The sequence below is a fragment of the Sycon ciliatum genome, chromosome 4 (genome assembly GCF_964019385.1).
Source record: "Sycon ciliatum chromosome 4, ocSycCili1.1, whole genome shotgun sequence".
Taxonomy (NCBI): Eukaryota; Metazoa; Porifera; class Calcarea; order Leucosolenida; family Sycettidae; genus Sycon; species Sycon ciliatum.
Genome location: NC_088646.1, coordinates 10,616,010 through 10,633,251, shown reverse-complemented (window position 1 = coordinate 10,633,251; position 17,242 = coordinate 10,616,010). Strand labels below are relative to the sequence as shown.

The window sequence follows — 17,242 nt, the reverse complement described above, 5'->3', positions numbered from 1 at the left end:
CCGCAGTGTTGCCTCTCAGTCTCAGGACTCTCGCAGGACAGAGTCAACCGCTGCGAAGAGTTTCGACGACTTTCATCTGCTCTGAGCCTCTTCTCGGAGACAGGAAATACAGGGGCCGGTGGAATTTTTATTCTGCTAGTGGAGAAATGTTCCAGCCACTGACTGTGCTTCGTATCCTGCTATGCCTAGACTAGAGTGGATATGACCGTGGCTAACGGGGTTCGCTCCCTGCATGCCACAACAGAGCAGAGGGCACGCGATAATATCCGTGATGCCGAGGCTCGCCTGGCCATCAGTTGCCAATCCAGGGCATCAGTAGATCTACTAGTACTAGACAGTAGATCTACATCACGGTCTCAACTAATTCGTGTGTGCTCACCTGTGTCCATGTGGAGTTGCCGCTCACTAGCACCAGCGACAGCATCGGTTGAGCCAGCCCAGTGTGGCCTTCTCGCTCTACTGAATCTGTACTCAGTCTCTACGCTCTGCGCCACACACTGCTGTCTGACTGCAGGTTGAGTGCTGTCGACGTCCAGGTCCAGAAACTGTATGTTCAAGCACTGAGTCATTGGATTGCTACAGATGAAGGGAGTACAAATTATAATGTATGTAAACCATGACGATGTCCTGCAATGCACAGCATCACATCAAGAGGGTTATGTACTCTTGATCACATGCGATCACAAGTACCATACCGTACCAATAATAATACCCTGCTGTATGAGTGGTGACACAGGTAACAGATGGCCATCATGGGCTACCAGGAAACATGCAGAAGATTTCTGGAAATCTTGTTTCCCACACGGACATCATGACGCTGTTCTTCCGCTCTTCTGCAGCACCTGTTGCGAATGCAAGCCATCACTTTGACACGCTATGACTCGCAGAACTGGATATCGGCAACAGTTTTGGATGGAAGAGCCGTGGATTGTCCTTGACCATGCCCTGGTCTATTGCAGGCATTGCTCTGGACTCTAAGTACATGGACGGTCATCGGCATCTCCGGATTCATTGCACCCTGCACAGTCAGCAATGTGCTGGTACTGCTCTGAGGTGATCGAACATGTATTGTAGTCATGTACATGTAGTGGCTGTCTGGACTGCTAGCCAAAGCTTAGTTATGATGTCTCTGTGGATAACAGTTATCAGTCTACCACCAACCGGGTAGCTTCTACGCAAGGCGATAGAGGACCCTGGCAGCTGAATGTACACGCACACTTCAAGAACCATGTCATGAAGAGCTGAGGAGAAATGAAAGAAAGGAGGCAGACTGATGACTCGGTCTGGATTATAATGCTGAGATGGAGCAATGGTGTGGAAACAGAGCAGTGTGAACACTGAACACCGGCACAAACTAGTGACTGCGTGTCAAACCGTAACTGCAGCAGTGTGAGATGCTCGGATGTGAAAGAGGTAGATAGCCTCAGTGTAGGCAGGAGGACTCTCGTACACGCAGTGTGAACTCTCAATACAGAATACTGGTACAATGTGACTGCGTGTCAAACCGTAATTCCAGCAGTGTGAGAGGTAGATAGTTCCACTGTAGACTGGAGGACATTCGTATATCAGTGAAATATTTTGCTGCAATAGGGACTGAGTTCCTAACGGATATCCTTAGCAGCACTCCTCGGTGACTACTAGTCCTGGTGTTATTGTATCAGAAATGCACTGCGTGAACATTGACACTACTTGTATGTACCAAATTGGCTGAGCACTTTAATTTAAAATGGGATTTTCGGTCTTTGACCACTTGCTGGTGAGCTGATCTACTCACCTCCCACCGCTTTAGGAGCTGCATCTGCGCCTTGATCCTTGAAGGGTGGTGGCGTTCCTACGGATGCGGAAAGCCCGGCTTCCAGCCGAGTCTCACGCGAACCGTGAAATTTTTTTTTTTTAAAATTTAAAAGCAGCTCAAGTTGACTGATGAACAAGTGCCATGCATGAGCCAATGGTCGGCGTGAGCTCACACTGTCACTGTTTAGTTGCTGTGTTTGTAACTTGCCATGGTACTCCTTCTGCTCTGTCGCCTTGCATGCCTGAGTTATATCCAGCACTAACTTGAATCATGCGGCATGTGATAACAGTGTATACATTACAATCATACTTACTACGGTGTCAGACATCAGGCCGGTGGTGTATAATTTAACAGTTTATCCAACCCAACGATCACTGATAATGATCTGCTGTTAATATGTAGGCTGATTACTAAGAATCATTCTGAAGAAGACCAATATGGCCCAAACATTTTTAACACTTTGTCAGTATCAAGTCTTGCTCCCACTGAGTGGCTCGGCTATCTACTGCTGTACGTGATCATCGGCTAGCTGGACCTCTGCTAGTGTGCTATTGTTCGGAGAATCAAGTAATTAGTTCTTGCTTGTTATCAATGCTCATCTCAGTCTTGACACGGTACCCAGGTATGGATCCCAAGGTACCATGAGCAGACTGCTAACATGGCATGGAAGTCGTCCAGCCCTGGAACTACTGTACATGTATCTAACCGTAGCCTACGTCAGTGCTCATGGACAGTCACCAGGTGATCATGGTGACTGTGAGGTTCAATGCCCGTGCATCATGACCATGCCACAGCAATTTGACAATGAGAGGGACAGTATGGTGGCTAGCTAGGATCTCTTCAAGAGTCAGCAGTCCAGGCTTATATGTTCTATGCAGAAAGGCATGTCCAGCTTGAACAAGTAAGTACCGTTGAAGAAGAAGGTGGTACATCATGTAGCTTATCTGATCGATCATCGGACAGTCCGAAATGCCGTGTGTCGCAATGAACTACATCTCAGTACAGAGGCACAATGGAGCTTTTGGCAGTCAGTTTGCTGTTTTTGCCCCACTCATCGCATTGTGCCAGTGGTTGTGAGACGTATCCCCTCACCCCACCGTTAGGCGCTGCATCTGCCACTAGGGTTTACCGGGCGTTAGCGGCCGTCGTGAGTTCCCTTTGGGAACGGACATGATTTACTTTTTACAATGATATACCGCGTACAGTATAGCATATCACACAAGGCGCAGGACACACTGCGTTGAAAGCACTGTCCCTGACTGCAACCAGAGACCAGTTGGTATCCCGGTCTTGCAACCATATCAGTGAACAGTGTACCTACAAACAATGTCAATGATTGTAGTCGGTCCCCGGGTCAGACCTTCTGAAGGGCTGGGTTGGGGGAACTTGGGGGCGGGGGAGGAGGGATCCCTATACCCCCCTAGGATCCAGGCGTCTTACCCGGCCCCTACAACTTTCAAGTACAAGCCCTATCAAGAGTTCATAACCCCATCCCAACTCTTGGCCCTATCCAGGGAGTCGGTATTTTACGACTCCCTGGCCCTAGGCCCTATCTATAAAGGCACTGTACTCGTACATGTACAATAAATGCGCCGTGTTTCATGCAGCGCAGGGAGTCGACTCCCTGGCCTGATGCAGCGCATGTGATGTGTACGTGTGCTCCCATGGTGATTTTGATTTGAACACGGGGAAATCCCTGTTGAGAGGTTGCATACGACTTGTTCAGACTCGCACACATGGAATCTTTTTGTTCCGAATGATAATCGGAACAAAGTTTGAAGCTATTTTTGATTTGTATTCCTCCTTTCATCGATGCATCAAGACTTCACAACTGCCTGACAGTGACATTATTTGTTTATTCTTTCTGGCCAATGTTTGCAGCGAGTAGTGTAAATTGAACTCTAAATCCCGCATTGGCTACAACAGAGTCGGGTGCTGAGGGGAATTTCAAGTTCACGATGTCCAACGCAAATTTCATGGATGACCTGAGTGTTTGATCTAGAATCGACATCTAAAGCAGCTCGACTTCTCATGGACATGACCATTCCTGAGTAGTGATGTAATTTCTAGTTTCCAAATAGTTGGAATCGTAGCAATACTCTCTGCAGATCTGGATAGCCGCCTGCGAGGAGGTTACCTTCTAAATCTCGAGAGAGTTTACTCTCGATCTCCACAGTCAATATGAAGTACGTCTCAATTTGTAAGGTTGAATGATGAAAACATACACCATGGTAACGAGTGTGTTGTGCGCGCGCGCGCGTGTGTGTGTGTATGTGTCTGTGTGTTTGTGTGTGTGTGTGTGTGTGTGTGTGTGTGTGTGTGTGTCTGTGTGTGTGCATGCATGTATGTGTTTGTGCATATGTGTATGCATGTGTGCACGTGCATACACATGCGCATGCTGGTTGTCCATGCACTACTGCCACCGTTGCCATGCGTGTGTGTTCTTGGGCAGGCTCAACATTGATGGCTTGCTGGTCTACTTCCCTTACGAGTACATCTACCCGGAACAGTATTCGTATATGCTGGAGCTGAAACGTTCTCTCGATGCAAAGGTACTCTACTGAAACAGGCAGTCGCTCACTGGTATACTAGTGGCAAGAGTTCATACCCCCCCCCCCCCCCCCCAGAGTGTGCAACGCCGATCCAACTCTGCATAGGGTCTTGGTCGAGCGTAATCGGATCTTCTGATGTCATGCGTACACTCCACACCAGCGCAAGGCCGGTCTCGAGGCAGGCCACCGTTGTTTTTGATCTGAGAGTACCCGCGACTCCCCTGGTTCCCCTCAGATGTGTACGGTATTATGACGCAAAGATCCGATTACGCTCGACCAAGACCCTATGCAGAGCTGGATCAGGCGTTGCACACTCTGGGGGTTATGTACTCTTGGTAGTAGATGTGACATACACGGCATTCTTGTGCAATGTACTGAGAAGAAAGAAGTGGACGCAGAATGTACTGAGAAGACAAAGATAACACGTTTCCAATACATGCACATATGCAATACAGTCGCGTATGTTTGCCGATAGTTCTCGTTGTTACAAGGGAGTGTTAACAACATGTGTACCGCAGAATCGCGGATAAGCCCAGGGTTAGTTCGAACATCACAAAGCTTCATCGTACAAGCCCATGGGCCTAGGTCATACCAAGAGTCCATAAATTATGGACTCTTGGTCATACCATGTACATGTACGTAGTACATGAAGGGTTTTTTTGTACATTTCAACACAATCATCGGTTGTTTTTGTTTGCACAGTGGTTTTGAGCAATGTACTTCTCACTTCCTTGATACTTTTCAATAGCACAATTTTGGTGTCGGCGTGTAAGCCCATGCCCGCGTATAAGCCCATGTTCTCGTATAAGCCCACCGAAATGTCCTTGTGAAACAGATAAGCCCATGGGCTTATCCGCGGGATTCTACCGTATTCCTTTGTAACAACATGTACGGTATTCCTGTTGCGAAAAAAGCTTTTCGTGAGACTTTCAAGTGGGCTTAGTCACGGGACAGCTTGAAGTTGCGGAATCCCAATCCCCCAAAGAAGCATAGGCTGGGTGTACATGCAAGCTGAGTGTTGTGTAGAAATACAGTAGTGACAACTGAAATCCGATGCCAGGAGCGGTTTACTCGCACTGCACCAACACAGCACGCGACCACACCAGGTTCAAAGAATGGACAGTGCATGCATGCGTATTTGAACTGCTGTGCTGTACTCACGCCGTATCTCGTACCTGCCAACCTTTGCAAACCTGACACCGGGACATTGAGCTACCTACTTATAGATAATATGTACAGTCCGTATCGCCTATAAGGTTGGCAGCTATAGTAATACGAAGTAGTGGCTATAGTAATATACCGGATATAGTGATCAATTTCTCAAATTCATTTTCATTTGCCATAACTAAGTATACACAGTTATCGCGTATAGTAACAATCGTCTATAGTAATATATCGCCTATAGTGATCAAATTCATATTTCAAAAGACCTTTATTACATTATTATTGCATCGGTTATAGTGATTGATGTTAAAATAAAGTGATGGCAGAGGAGAACAGGGTGTTACTTCTTCGTGAATAACTTGTCCAGTGAGTGTTGTTTGGTGAGTTTAGCTCGTACAAGTTGCCAAAATATGCCTCCATCATGAGGAAATGCTGATTTTTGTGTGCCAGGAGCTACAGCCAGCTACATGGCATTGTACATGTATGTAGTGCGTATGTGCACGGCGCGCTGAGTCGTTTGACACCCCACTCGCATACATTGCATGCAGTATCGGTCATAGTAATATATCGCTTATAGTGATAATGCTCAAAATCAAACACCAACGCTATAGGCGATACTGACTGTACATGACTGAAAAATGTAGCTCAGGGGTGCGATAAGTGCAGTTTTGGGTGTCTATTACTAGTACCACCGTGCGAAATGCAGCCTATCGCACACTGCCAGCTTTCGTCGTCGGGGGCGGGACAGTGTACTCCCACCTCAATATCGGGACGGTGTACTCCCACCTCAATATCGGGACGGTTCCTGCCAAATCGCGATTGTTGGCAGGTACGGTATCTTGCCGTAAAACAGCAACAATAAGGAGATTCACAGTACATGTACAGCGGTACACGCACACACAGTAGTACACAGCCATACGCACAACCAGAAAATGAATGCCGAAAAGTGATCTTCACGCTTTGCTGGCATGCCAGGCACATGTCTACCACTCGCTACGATTCGTTTCAACTCTGCACCACTCGTACGTAAAAATCCAGTAACTTGTTTGTTTACATCCATGATGCTGCAACCATGTGTTTTGAATTTGTTTTTATGACTGGTGTATGTAAAGATGCCGACAATCGAGCACAGTGACTGAGCTAATGTAGCTTGTATCTGATCTACTCTTTTGTGTGTATTTACCCACAGGGTCACTGTGTGCTGGAAATGCCTTCAGGCACCGGCAAGACCATCACTCTTCTCTCACTCATCATTGCCTACATGGAGGTAAGGCTTGTTTCCAATATCACAGCTGGTACACGCCGGTTCTGACGCCACTGTATATTTCAGCATCGTGCTGACCAACGGCTTGAAAACTTGTCCATGTGTCATTGTCCTGGCATAGCTCTGAGGGGAAACATGATGCTTGAAAAGCGGGAACTCATCATAATTATTACCCAGTTGTCTGTCAAATCGCCATAACCATTATAGTTTATGATAATTATGTCGCCTTTGCTCATAGTCGTTTGTGGCCAATGTGTGTGTGTGTGTGTGGTGTGTGTGTGTGTGTGTGCGTGTGTGCGCATGGGTGTGTGTGTGTGTGCGTGTGTGTGTGCGTGTGTGTGAACGTATGTACATGTTGATGTTTGTGCTTGTCTGTGTGCGTAGGCTAAGCCACATGTCATCAGCAAGTTGATCTATTGCTCCAGAACTGTACCCGAAATTGAAAAGGTATGTATTAACTTACTACATGTGCACTCCTACTTCACTACTATACAGTGTAGCTGCAGGAATGCCATCATGCGTGTAGCAGAGGTGGCCATCAGCCTGCACTCATTGGTGAAGTGCAGGTTGTTGCTTTTCATTGATCATAGCCATTAGATTTTGATCTCATCCAGGGAGTGGACGACTACCTGATATCAAGAGTGTGCAACTCCTGCATATGGTGCTGTACCGACGGAAGTTCAAGTTGACATCATTATTATGAACTATGATGCATTGCTCCCCGCACAAGTGATATACAGTGCCTGCACTGGGTGTCAACGCATCGCATGAGTTTCCTTGCACTGATTTGTACAGGATCAAATGGAGACTTTCCACAACAGCTTCAGGATACGTCTGATGATTCATGTACAATGCCCATTGCATCATAAAGATGATGTCCAGTTGAATTTCTGTCGGGACAGCACCCATAGTGGAGTTACACACTCTTGCTTGGGGGGCCTGGGGGCTGTGTACTCTTGCTGGTAGTTGATGACTTTCTGACCTCATAACTAACTTATTTTGTAGGTCCATGCGATTGAGTAGTGGCCTTTGCCTGCAATGCTACTCATCATGTACACATTCAGTGTAATCATGGCAACAGCTCCCTAACTCCTCATATATACATGTACACGTTGTAAAGTGCATGAACAGATTTGTATCATGCCTGCTTGCTATGGTGGTGGTGGCATTGTTTCAGGTTCTAGAAGAGTTGAAATACCTTCGGGAGTACATCGCCAAGGAGACGGGCACTGAGCCGCACCTCGTCGGCCTTGCTCTCAGCTCTCGTAAGAACCTCTGCATCCACCCAGAGGTAAGGTGAAAGCATGTGCATTGACCGACTCCCTGGCTCTCCTCACTTCGTGCCTTCTTGTGACGTGAATCTATTTGATTGCCTCTTTCTTCTCCATCAATTGCAGGCATGCTGTGTATGTATATGGATGTAGTCAATATTACACATTCTTTTTAATTCCAGTAGCAGAGCTAATGAAGATATCGGTGTGGGGGTGGTAAGTATCTGCCATGAACTTTTCCCCTCACACTCCGCACCACTCTACGATATACTCATGCTTCACTTGCAGTGCAATTGCTGGTTGCATGCACGCTGACTGAGTGTGATGGACACACACGAGTTCTGGCGCAGCACGTATTTAGGATCTTGGCAGTTTTCGTCAGTGTTTGCCTGTGCTCTAATTCAGCGACAACTCTCTGCGAGTGCCAAGTACATTGCCATCCTTTCCTTGCGTGCAGGTCAGTCAAGAGCGCGATGGTCGCATTGTGGACAGCAAATGTCACGGCATGACAGCGTCTTACGTGAGAGAGCGGAGGCAGCAGGATGAAAACGTGGAAACGTGCGGTTACTTTGAGGTTAGTGCATGCCACGCGCGCTGCTGATCTATAGTACACCACGGTACACTCTGTCCTGTTGTGAGCTTAGTGCATGCATGCCGAACTCCGAACTCAAACCCCAATGGCCTGGCTGCACAAGAAGACATCAAAACCAACCGACCTCAGTCCTCAAGCCTGTACATGTAGTGTACTGTTTGGGCATATACTCTCCTCTACTATTCTATGACAGCATCAGCTCCTGTTAAACTGAACATCCAGGGGTTCTTTGGCAAGCTGGAAACCCCAGGAAATATACACATGTGAGGAAAGTCACGGCCGGTTTCACTAGACTTACAATACTGGTCAGGCAAAAAATTTCGTCGGTCAATAATTTCGTCCAACTCCAAAGAAAGGGAGTTCGTCCGGTTGTAAATTTCGTCCATGGATCATAAGAGTGTATTGAAAAGCTGGACAAATTGACATTAGTCCGGCATTTTATTTAGTCCAAAAGCTCCTTGGACGAAAAAGACGAAATTAAATTCCAGACGAATATTTCTGCTTATACAGTACAGGATAGTGTCATTACTGGCCCGTCACACAACATTGCAGGAATGGAATAGTGAAAACAACTGTCTGTGCTATGTAGCTTAGTGGCTTGCTCAATCTGCTCTAGTGTGCAGCTACTCGGCCACAGAAGTCTGAAGAGGCCCATGTACAGTCGACCTACCCTTATAACGATATTTGCGTCAGACCAAGAAATATTGTTATAAGGGTAATATTGTTATAAGGGTAACTGGTTCATTTCATACACATACGTCATAATGCATGGATTTTGTTTGTTTTTACACTCTTCATAGCATAAAACACTTACGTACATGCACATTATGTACACAGCAAGGTGCCCACTGGTGCCCCCATTGCATTTCGTCATTTCCCAGCGACTTATCAAGTGAAGCTTGCCCTGCTTGGATAGTGGGCTGTCCATATTCCCTGCTAGATATTGTTATAAAATGGAAAAAAGTCGATTGGTCAGCCCATTTTATATCGTTATAGGGGTAATATCGTTATAGCAATATTGTTATAGAGGTAAGGCATTGTATACACAAGTCAATGGAGTGATTTGGTTTGGCAGAAAAATATCGTTATAAGGGTAGGTTGACTGTACTACTTACTACCTTGTAGTTGTACTACCTTATTGTTTGTTTTTTAATTCGTTTTGTTTTTTGATTGCCCAAAGGCTGTGGGAGCCTATCGAGGGGCTCTCCTGGGAAAGGAAAGATGAGGAAGAGAGGAAAGCAAAATGTTTACATGAAGATTGTTGACCCGGGTTGATTACTAGTACTCTAGTACCACGTAGATCTACCTTTTCTGCTGTAACAAGTGAGAAAATTACAAGAAAACTCAGAAAATTATGAGAACATCGTTCAACTAATACTTACACATACCTACTGTGTATAGTTGCCTGGAGATAGCTGTCCAGAGATGGAGTACCAACTTTGTATACCGTTAAGTCTTGTATAAAAGCCGCACTTGAATAGAAGCCGCAATTTTGGGCCCATCAAATCACACATAAGCCTGGTTTTAGTGTTGACATACATAGAAATACCTGTCTTGTATAGAAGCCTGCAAAATTTCACCAAGAAAGTCGTAGAAGCCGCGGCTTTTATACAAGACTTTACGGTATGCACATTAAGAAAAAGCACAATAACAATAATATTATTGTCGAAGTGAACAGAATTGGCTATAGTGCGTTTCAAAAGTCCAGACCTCTGGTTTCAAAAAACCGTTAGGCCAGCATCTATAACACATAAAATCTGTGATCACTTTGTGTATAATTTTTTCGAAATTGGGCGTCTGCTATCCAATCGCTTAGAAATTTTTATGAGAAAAATTGCATGAGCTGCCTGAGCAATATTCCGAAGAAATTTCTCAGAAAGCTCAAACCAAATTTGAATTATTCAAGAGAGTCTAGAGGTGTCTATACCAAGAGTTCATAACCCCCAAGAGTGTGCAACTTCTGATCAGTCCCTGTATGGAATCCCGCTCGGCGGAATCCCTTCATTGTGTCATTTTTGGTGCAGTGCGATGAGTCACACCGATGAATTCTTCTAAAATGTACAGTCAAACCAGGATGCTTCCTCAAGGTAAACTGCCTAAACTGCGATTCTGATCTGAGCCTCAAGAATTAAAACAAAGCACATGATCCTAAAGACAAAACTATTTTTCGATGCCAATGGTGCAGCCCGTGACTTTTCATCGCATTCTTCTTTCGCCAGAGCAGTCAGTCTTTTCAAGAACTATTTCTTCTCCGGGCCCTCAGCATGTTTCCGGTGCTTTCCTCGAAGATGATTTCAAATGATTGACGATTTTGAAATTGAGAATACGTCGAAGGAGCATTTCTCGGCTGAGTTGCACAGCTATCAGAATGATTGTCCTCGACGGTAATGCAATATTTTTTTAACAGCGTCCTCACTTCTTCTTGTCGTGATGTCCATGGATTCTATTCTTGGAGAAAGAGTTTGTTTTTGAGAAAGTACGACTTGTACTTTTACGTCCGAAATGTCTTCAAAAAAGGCTTTGAAATGTCGAGGCTACAGCCTTGAGTTAGGAGCGGTTACGGGTATAGTTTCCAGAAATCGCAAGGAACCGAAATTTATCTCGGATGACAAGTTGAGCATGACGTAATGTAGGAATTTCGCCGAGCGCTGGGTCTATGCCTGTTGCACACTCTTGGGGGTTATGAACTCTTGTCTATACTTTTGAAACGCACTATAGTGTCCAGGTGCAGCCTCCAGGGCAACCAATGACGCAGGATAGGAAACATCGCGAGGCACCTTGAGTGAACGCGATCCGCGAAGACACATCATCACTTGACTGATGACCTTCGGCGCAACTGCCAGACTGACACCCATACGCGTCATGACATACAGCTTCTCTCGCCACACCATAGCCTGATAGCGAAGTAGTGATGGATGCAGCCGGACTTGAAGATAGGCCTTGCGGATGTCCACGATCACCTGCTCCTGGCCCCGGAGGCGCCAATCTCGCAGCTTCTGATCACATGACGGCACATCTGGACCAGGGTTCGAGTCAATTGCCTTGTTGAGGTCACGGTAGTCCATAACGGGACGAACAGACGTGCTGGCTTTGTGCTCTTGGCAGACAGCTATTAAGGGTAACACTGCGCCAACTGGCCCGTGAACAGTCGCATCATGTGGAGTCGACCATCCATTCTCTATCCACGCGTCTAAGCAGAACTAAGCTAAGGCGGCAGCAAACCCATGCCAATACAACAGTGTAAGGCTCCTGGGTCTTCTCGGCCAACAAGGATGCCATCCTCTTGTAGAGAGTTGCGCAGTGAAGGCCCATGCCACCAGTGGTTGTGAAGACAGCTGGGACGAACGACACGTGCTCAACATCAAGGTCTCTCCGCTCGTATCGGCAACACTTTTCCTTCTCGCAGAGGCAAGTGAGACAGTACAATTTCAAAGATGCGAAGGGGTAAACCCGTACATCAATGAATGTGCGTTTTGAATTGACCACCCTATATGCCACGCGCAGCTTCATGCAGGCAGGCTTGGTCAGCCGTGATAGCGATTGTGTTTATGATGACCTTGTTCTGGCTATAGCACTTTTCTGGCTATAGCACTTTGCACTAACACAGAACCAAACCAAGCCAATGCAGATTTGCAATATCTCAAGGTGTATCATTGCCACATACTTGTAGCTCACATGTGAGTACATGTGAGCGGACAAGGTAGAAATGGAACGTTAACTGCAGTCTGGCAAAAACTGTTTTTTTGCATGAAGGTCACCTACAACTATCTGTTTTTCAGATCCCAAAGTTTCAGGCTGATACTATGGTGGGAAGTGCCTTACATTCACCATTTTCTAGATGCCGGTCAGTATTTTAACGTCTGTTTCGGGATGATTTAAACAGTCCACCCTTCAGTACAACCAAAACACTGAAAAAAAACCCATTATCTTGGCCTGTATTTCTCCACAAGTGTATATCAGTGTGAAAGATGAGCTGATCACACACATGGACTCGTTTGAGGTGGAACCAAGCAACAAAACCACATAACTAGAAACAGCCGGAGCCGAAAAATCAGCTCCAGAGTAACTCGTGATGCAAGGCAAAATAATAGGACTGTTGAAGCTGGAACTCAATCCACACATCAAATACCACTACACACATGTCAAAAATAGAAGAATTTGGCGGACAAATGGTAATTCCAGTGCGTTCTTGCTTCAGCCATGTGTGCACGCTCTCATTGTATACTGTTGGCGACCTCGGACTCTGCTCTGATGCATTGAGGCTCCCGACGACTGAGCAGCGCAACCTTGGTAATATAGTTTGTAACATTTTGGCAGGAGACAGACAGCTCTTGAACACACAGCATCGAAATAATATTCCGGAGACGCACCACCAATACGGTGCCCATTGGCGAAGCAGGACGAGTCCACAGACTTGAGAAACTGTACTTAACGTAACGTTACACATCAGTCCGCAATCCGAGGCCCGATTTGACTTCTTTCCACTCAGCTCATGTTCACCAGCCTTGACCATTCTGTGTATCTCAATTCTTAAAACACTCATTTCCAGACAGTGCACGATGCAGGTCTGCCACTTGCATCCAATGCATTGGGCAACAGCTAGCTAGTTGTTCTGGGCTATTAAGTCCCTGTATACGTTCCCCTGTGGTGCACAACGCTATTGTTTCTTCAGCTCCTGCCCTGTGTGCTTCAGAGCTCTGAAGTCGGTTCGGCGTATACATTCAGTACAACTCAGCATCCACAGGAACGTTCCCCTTCATTGGTGTTATCATCATCACTGCTGTCACCACGTTCGCCTGCATCCGAAAGATCCATCTCATTTGTTCCCTATGTCTTTTTGTACCGCGCTGAAGCCAGCAGCAAACAAAACGCTGATCGGCACGTCGTTTTCGGCGTAGTGGAAGACGCTCTCGACTACTACCTGACTCAGAAACGCTCTCAGAATCAGAGAAGCTCTCAGCACCTGACAGCAGGCTATCAGCTGATCGCCGTCACCTCCAAATTCGCCCGTCAATACGCCACCCGTCGCACAACTAGCTGCCATATCTTCCTTCAGCCATAACGGATTCACTTCAAATTTTGAGTGCTGGACCTTGAAGCCCTGTGCTGAGCGAGGCACAAGCGCTTGATGCAAATAGAGCCCTCTAACCCAGGTAAAAAATATGCCACAGTTTGCCAAACTTCAAACGCCTGTATCTCAAAATGATGTCATGCAGCTAACGTTCCATTTCTACCTTGTCCGCTCACACATGTAGCTTCGCAGCTAGTGCAATAAGTATCTCAAGGTGTCCCATCACCATATGCATGTAGCTTTGCAGCTGGTACAATACGTTATCTCAAGGTGTCCCATCACCGCATACATGTAACTTCACAGCGAGTGGCGTTTGCGTAGTGCAGTGCACACCCTCTTTTCCGGATGGCGGAACTGCTCACCTGTAGCAGGCTGCAGATGCAGCTTTACAGACACAGTGTGCGCCACGCGCTTCAAGAGCTAAGCTGTGACGTCGTCCCGTACCTCATTATGCCGAATGGATGGGAAGCTGCCAGTCGGGCACGACAGACATGGCATACTGAGAAAGAGGAGCCACAGGCATAGGTAGATGGCAAATGCAGAGGCAGTCAGTTGGTGGCACAGGTGCTATGCGTTCCTTAGAGCCACCTCTCTGTCAAGGCTATTGAACGCGTTTGTAGCATCGTCCAGCAGGACACACTCGGAAGAGGGGTCGTTGAGCGCATCATGCATCGCATGGATGGCTGCCTCGATTCCGCCGTCTTGGCCAGCACAGAGCTGTGAACTTCCGGCTGCGTCCAGAACATCTTGACGGATTAGCTGCAGGATGGACTTGCCCAGTATCCGCGACATGACTTCGCCAATGCCAATTGGCCTGACGCCAGGATTCTTGTCTAGCGGGATCAGGCGGCATGCTGTGTAGGCAGCTAATGAAGACGGATCCACACTGGTGCTGGCAAGACAGCGGGCACATGCAGCTAGAGCATCGCACAGGTGATCAGATGCATCGGAAAATGACGCACACTTGCGCCACCAAGAATCAGCATCAACATACACCGCTGTCGTTGACAGGAGCATCATCCACGGTAGGATAAGGGACCGAGGGTGCATGCGTTCAGGCTTTAGTCCTGATTCCAGCAGGGCCCACACAAGCTGTTGCGAGTTGGAAACGGCAGCTGAGAGAGAGGCATTGAGTGCCGCAGCGGCGATTTCCTCAGCCGCGTTTGCTCTCGGACTCCTGTCTGAAGTGCCCGTGGCTGCTTGATATTCATCCTTCGTTTCCCCACGTTGCTTGTTAGTGTGTACCGGTGGCATGATAACCTGACATCAAGATCTTGCTTCTATTATTCTCCAACTGTTTTCCAATGCAGGGATTTGATCTAACCGGCAAAGACACACCATTGGAACCCGGCATATATAGCTTGGTGAGTTACATGTACTTGACTAGTATGTGAAAAGGCGACGAGGAGACAATAACTTTATTAATGCGATTGATAGTATAAGTGAAGCGGACATTACAAAATGGCCCGCGATCTGTGTTTAGACGACGCGGTGCAGTTACTTCTCACCATGGAAGCATCGCACAATGGATGCAGCGCGGAGAAAGGTCCGGTCCACTAAGACTTATCGCTATGAAGTGGATGGTGACGAAGTGTGCCAGACTGTTATCATGTACGCACATAATCATTATGTAAAGGAGTGGAAGCTAAAACAAAATTAACGCTGCCTGCAACGATGGTGACATCAATGGACTTCCCTGGGGCCCAGGGCCAGAGGCCCGCTCCAACTTACCTGCCATGTGCTACTAGTACTACCACCTGTCTACCAAGAAGCATGCGCATACTGAATATATCAAGGCTGGAGGAACAGCAGCATACACAACGTTCCTGAAAATATGGAGCAGCGAGTGCAGTGATGTGATAATTATGAGGCCAAAAGAAGATGTGTGCGGTGTATGTTCCGATCTGCAGTCTCAGATCGTAAGGGCAAGAACGGCAGAAACTCGCTTTTAAAAGCACACTGACGCACTCAAAGCTCATATTGATGAAGCTAACGTGGCCCGTGACCTTTATCAAAAGTGTATTACTGCCTGGCATCTGATCATCTGCCAGTGACGCTCGAGACGGCTGGAATCTCACCGAGCGTGCAAAGTACTTGCACCAACAGATTCGTCAGCACTGCCACGCAGAGAGCAGAGATATCACCGGCCCAGCACCAGACCAAGCAGACGGCCAATGTCCTAATTATATGTTCGGAACATACATAGTAGAATACTGGATAACTGTGCAAAATAGTTTTTCTCTGTACATAGACAGGTGTATGACAGGTGTATGAAGCCTCAGATACGAATTATACTGTGAATATCAATTATTTTCGGCATTTTTATGCACCAAAAGCTTTCATAAGATGGGTCATATTTCAATGAATATATACAATTTGAGCCTAATACTTCACCATATGTTTGGGCAATGGCCAGGGACCAACTTCCCGCCAAAAACTCATTTTCGGCAAAATAGCACCAAAGGGTGGTTTTAGCAGATCCTTGGCCAAATGATGAATGAGAATACATGTATCTAAAATGGTTGTTCCTAATCGATTTTCTTGAGACTATCATCAGGGAAAATCGTCTCACAATAGAGGCTATACGGAGAAACAAACTACTTATAGGTTAATGGATAGTGGGAAGTATACAAGGTGAGGTGTGAAAAAAAACTAAAGTGGGAGAGAAGACGAAAGAAATTAGAAGAAAAGATGTGAGAGTGTTCTGACGGTGTGAGCTACTACAAAAGGTGAGTGAAATGAAGGCGTGGAAGCAGGTGAATGTGATAGAGTGAGGAACTGTGAGGTGTAGGTGTATGCGAATGAATACGTGTGTGAATGCTAGGTGAAGAGTCTCAGTTTTGTGACATTTTCTTTCTGAATGCATAGATTAGGATTGTGTTTACGGATGAAAACAGCTTCTAATACCTTAAGTTCACGAAACCTACGAGCACGACACAAAACAGTGAAGCATGAATCATCATACACTGAGCGGCATTGGCTACTAGACAAGAGGTGTTTCTTAATGGCTGACCCTTTCGTTGTGGTCTCACCTTCAGTCCGGTCATCGTCATCTTGGTTGTCCAACTCACTCTCTTCATCACTGCTCTCACCTTCCTCATCCTCCTCCGCTTCCATCCCGTCCTCTGCACCCAACGACAATCCCACGCTACTGCTCGCTGCCAGTCCATGTCCGGTTGTAGATGCTATTACCCGCGTACGAGTCATGCTCCTAGTTATTGGTCTCCGTACCTGTGTTTGGCCATTTCCTTCAGTCTCACGTACCTGTGTACTTGTAGTCCGTTCAACCGGTACTGTGTGGTTCTGTTGTAATTGTGCAACTGGCACCTGTTTGCGGGGACGGCCTCGTCCAGGTCGCTGGGCTTTGGCTCCATCTGACAATAGGTACAATGGTACATGTTGTTTGACGCGTGCGTTCAGGTGCTGAAGGGTTCTTCCTACATATCGGCTATCACAATGCCGACATTCAAAATGATAGATCACATGGCTAATCAGTTGGGTAGGAAGAACATCCTTCTTCACCGTGAACGCAC

The 17,242-nt window shown here is 46.6% G+C and overlaps 1 protein-coding gene across 1 annotated transcript in view; it reads left to right on the top strand.

Moving 5' to 3' along the window:
* Positions 1–3,562: 3,562 nt before the first annotated feature.
* LOC135814425 (general transcription and DNA repair factor IIH helicase subunit XPD-like) overlaps positions 3,563–17,242 on the top strand; it is a 29,832-nt gene continuing 16,152 nt past the window's right edge. Inside the window, exons 1-7 of the mRNA XM_065327547.1 lie at positions 3,563–3,981; positions 4,248–4,347; positions 6,701–6,778; positions 7,160–7,222; positions 7,953–8,066; positions 8,504–8,620; positions 15,020–15,073. Of these exons, the coding sequence (XP_065183619.1) occupies positions 3,977–3,981; positions 4,248–4,347; positions 6,701–6,778; positions 7,160–7,222; positions 7,953–8,066; positions 8,504–8,620; positions 15,020–15,073 (531 nt within the window). The 5' untranslated portion in view covers positions 3,563–3,976. The remainder of the gene's footprint in view (positions 3,982–4,247; positions 4,348–6,700; positions 6,779–7,159; positions 7,223–7,952; positions 8,067–8,503; positions 8,621–15,019; positions 15,074–17,242) is intronic.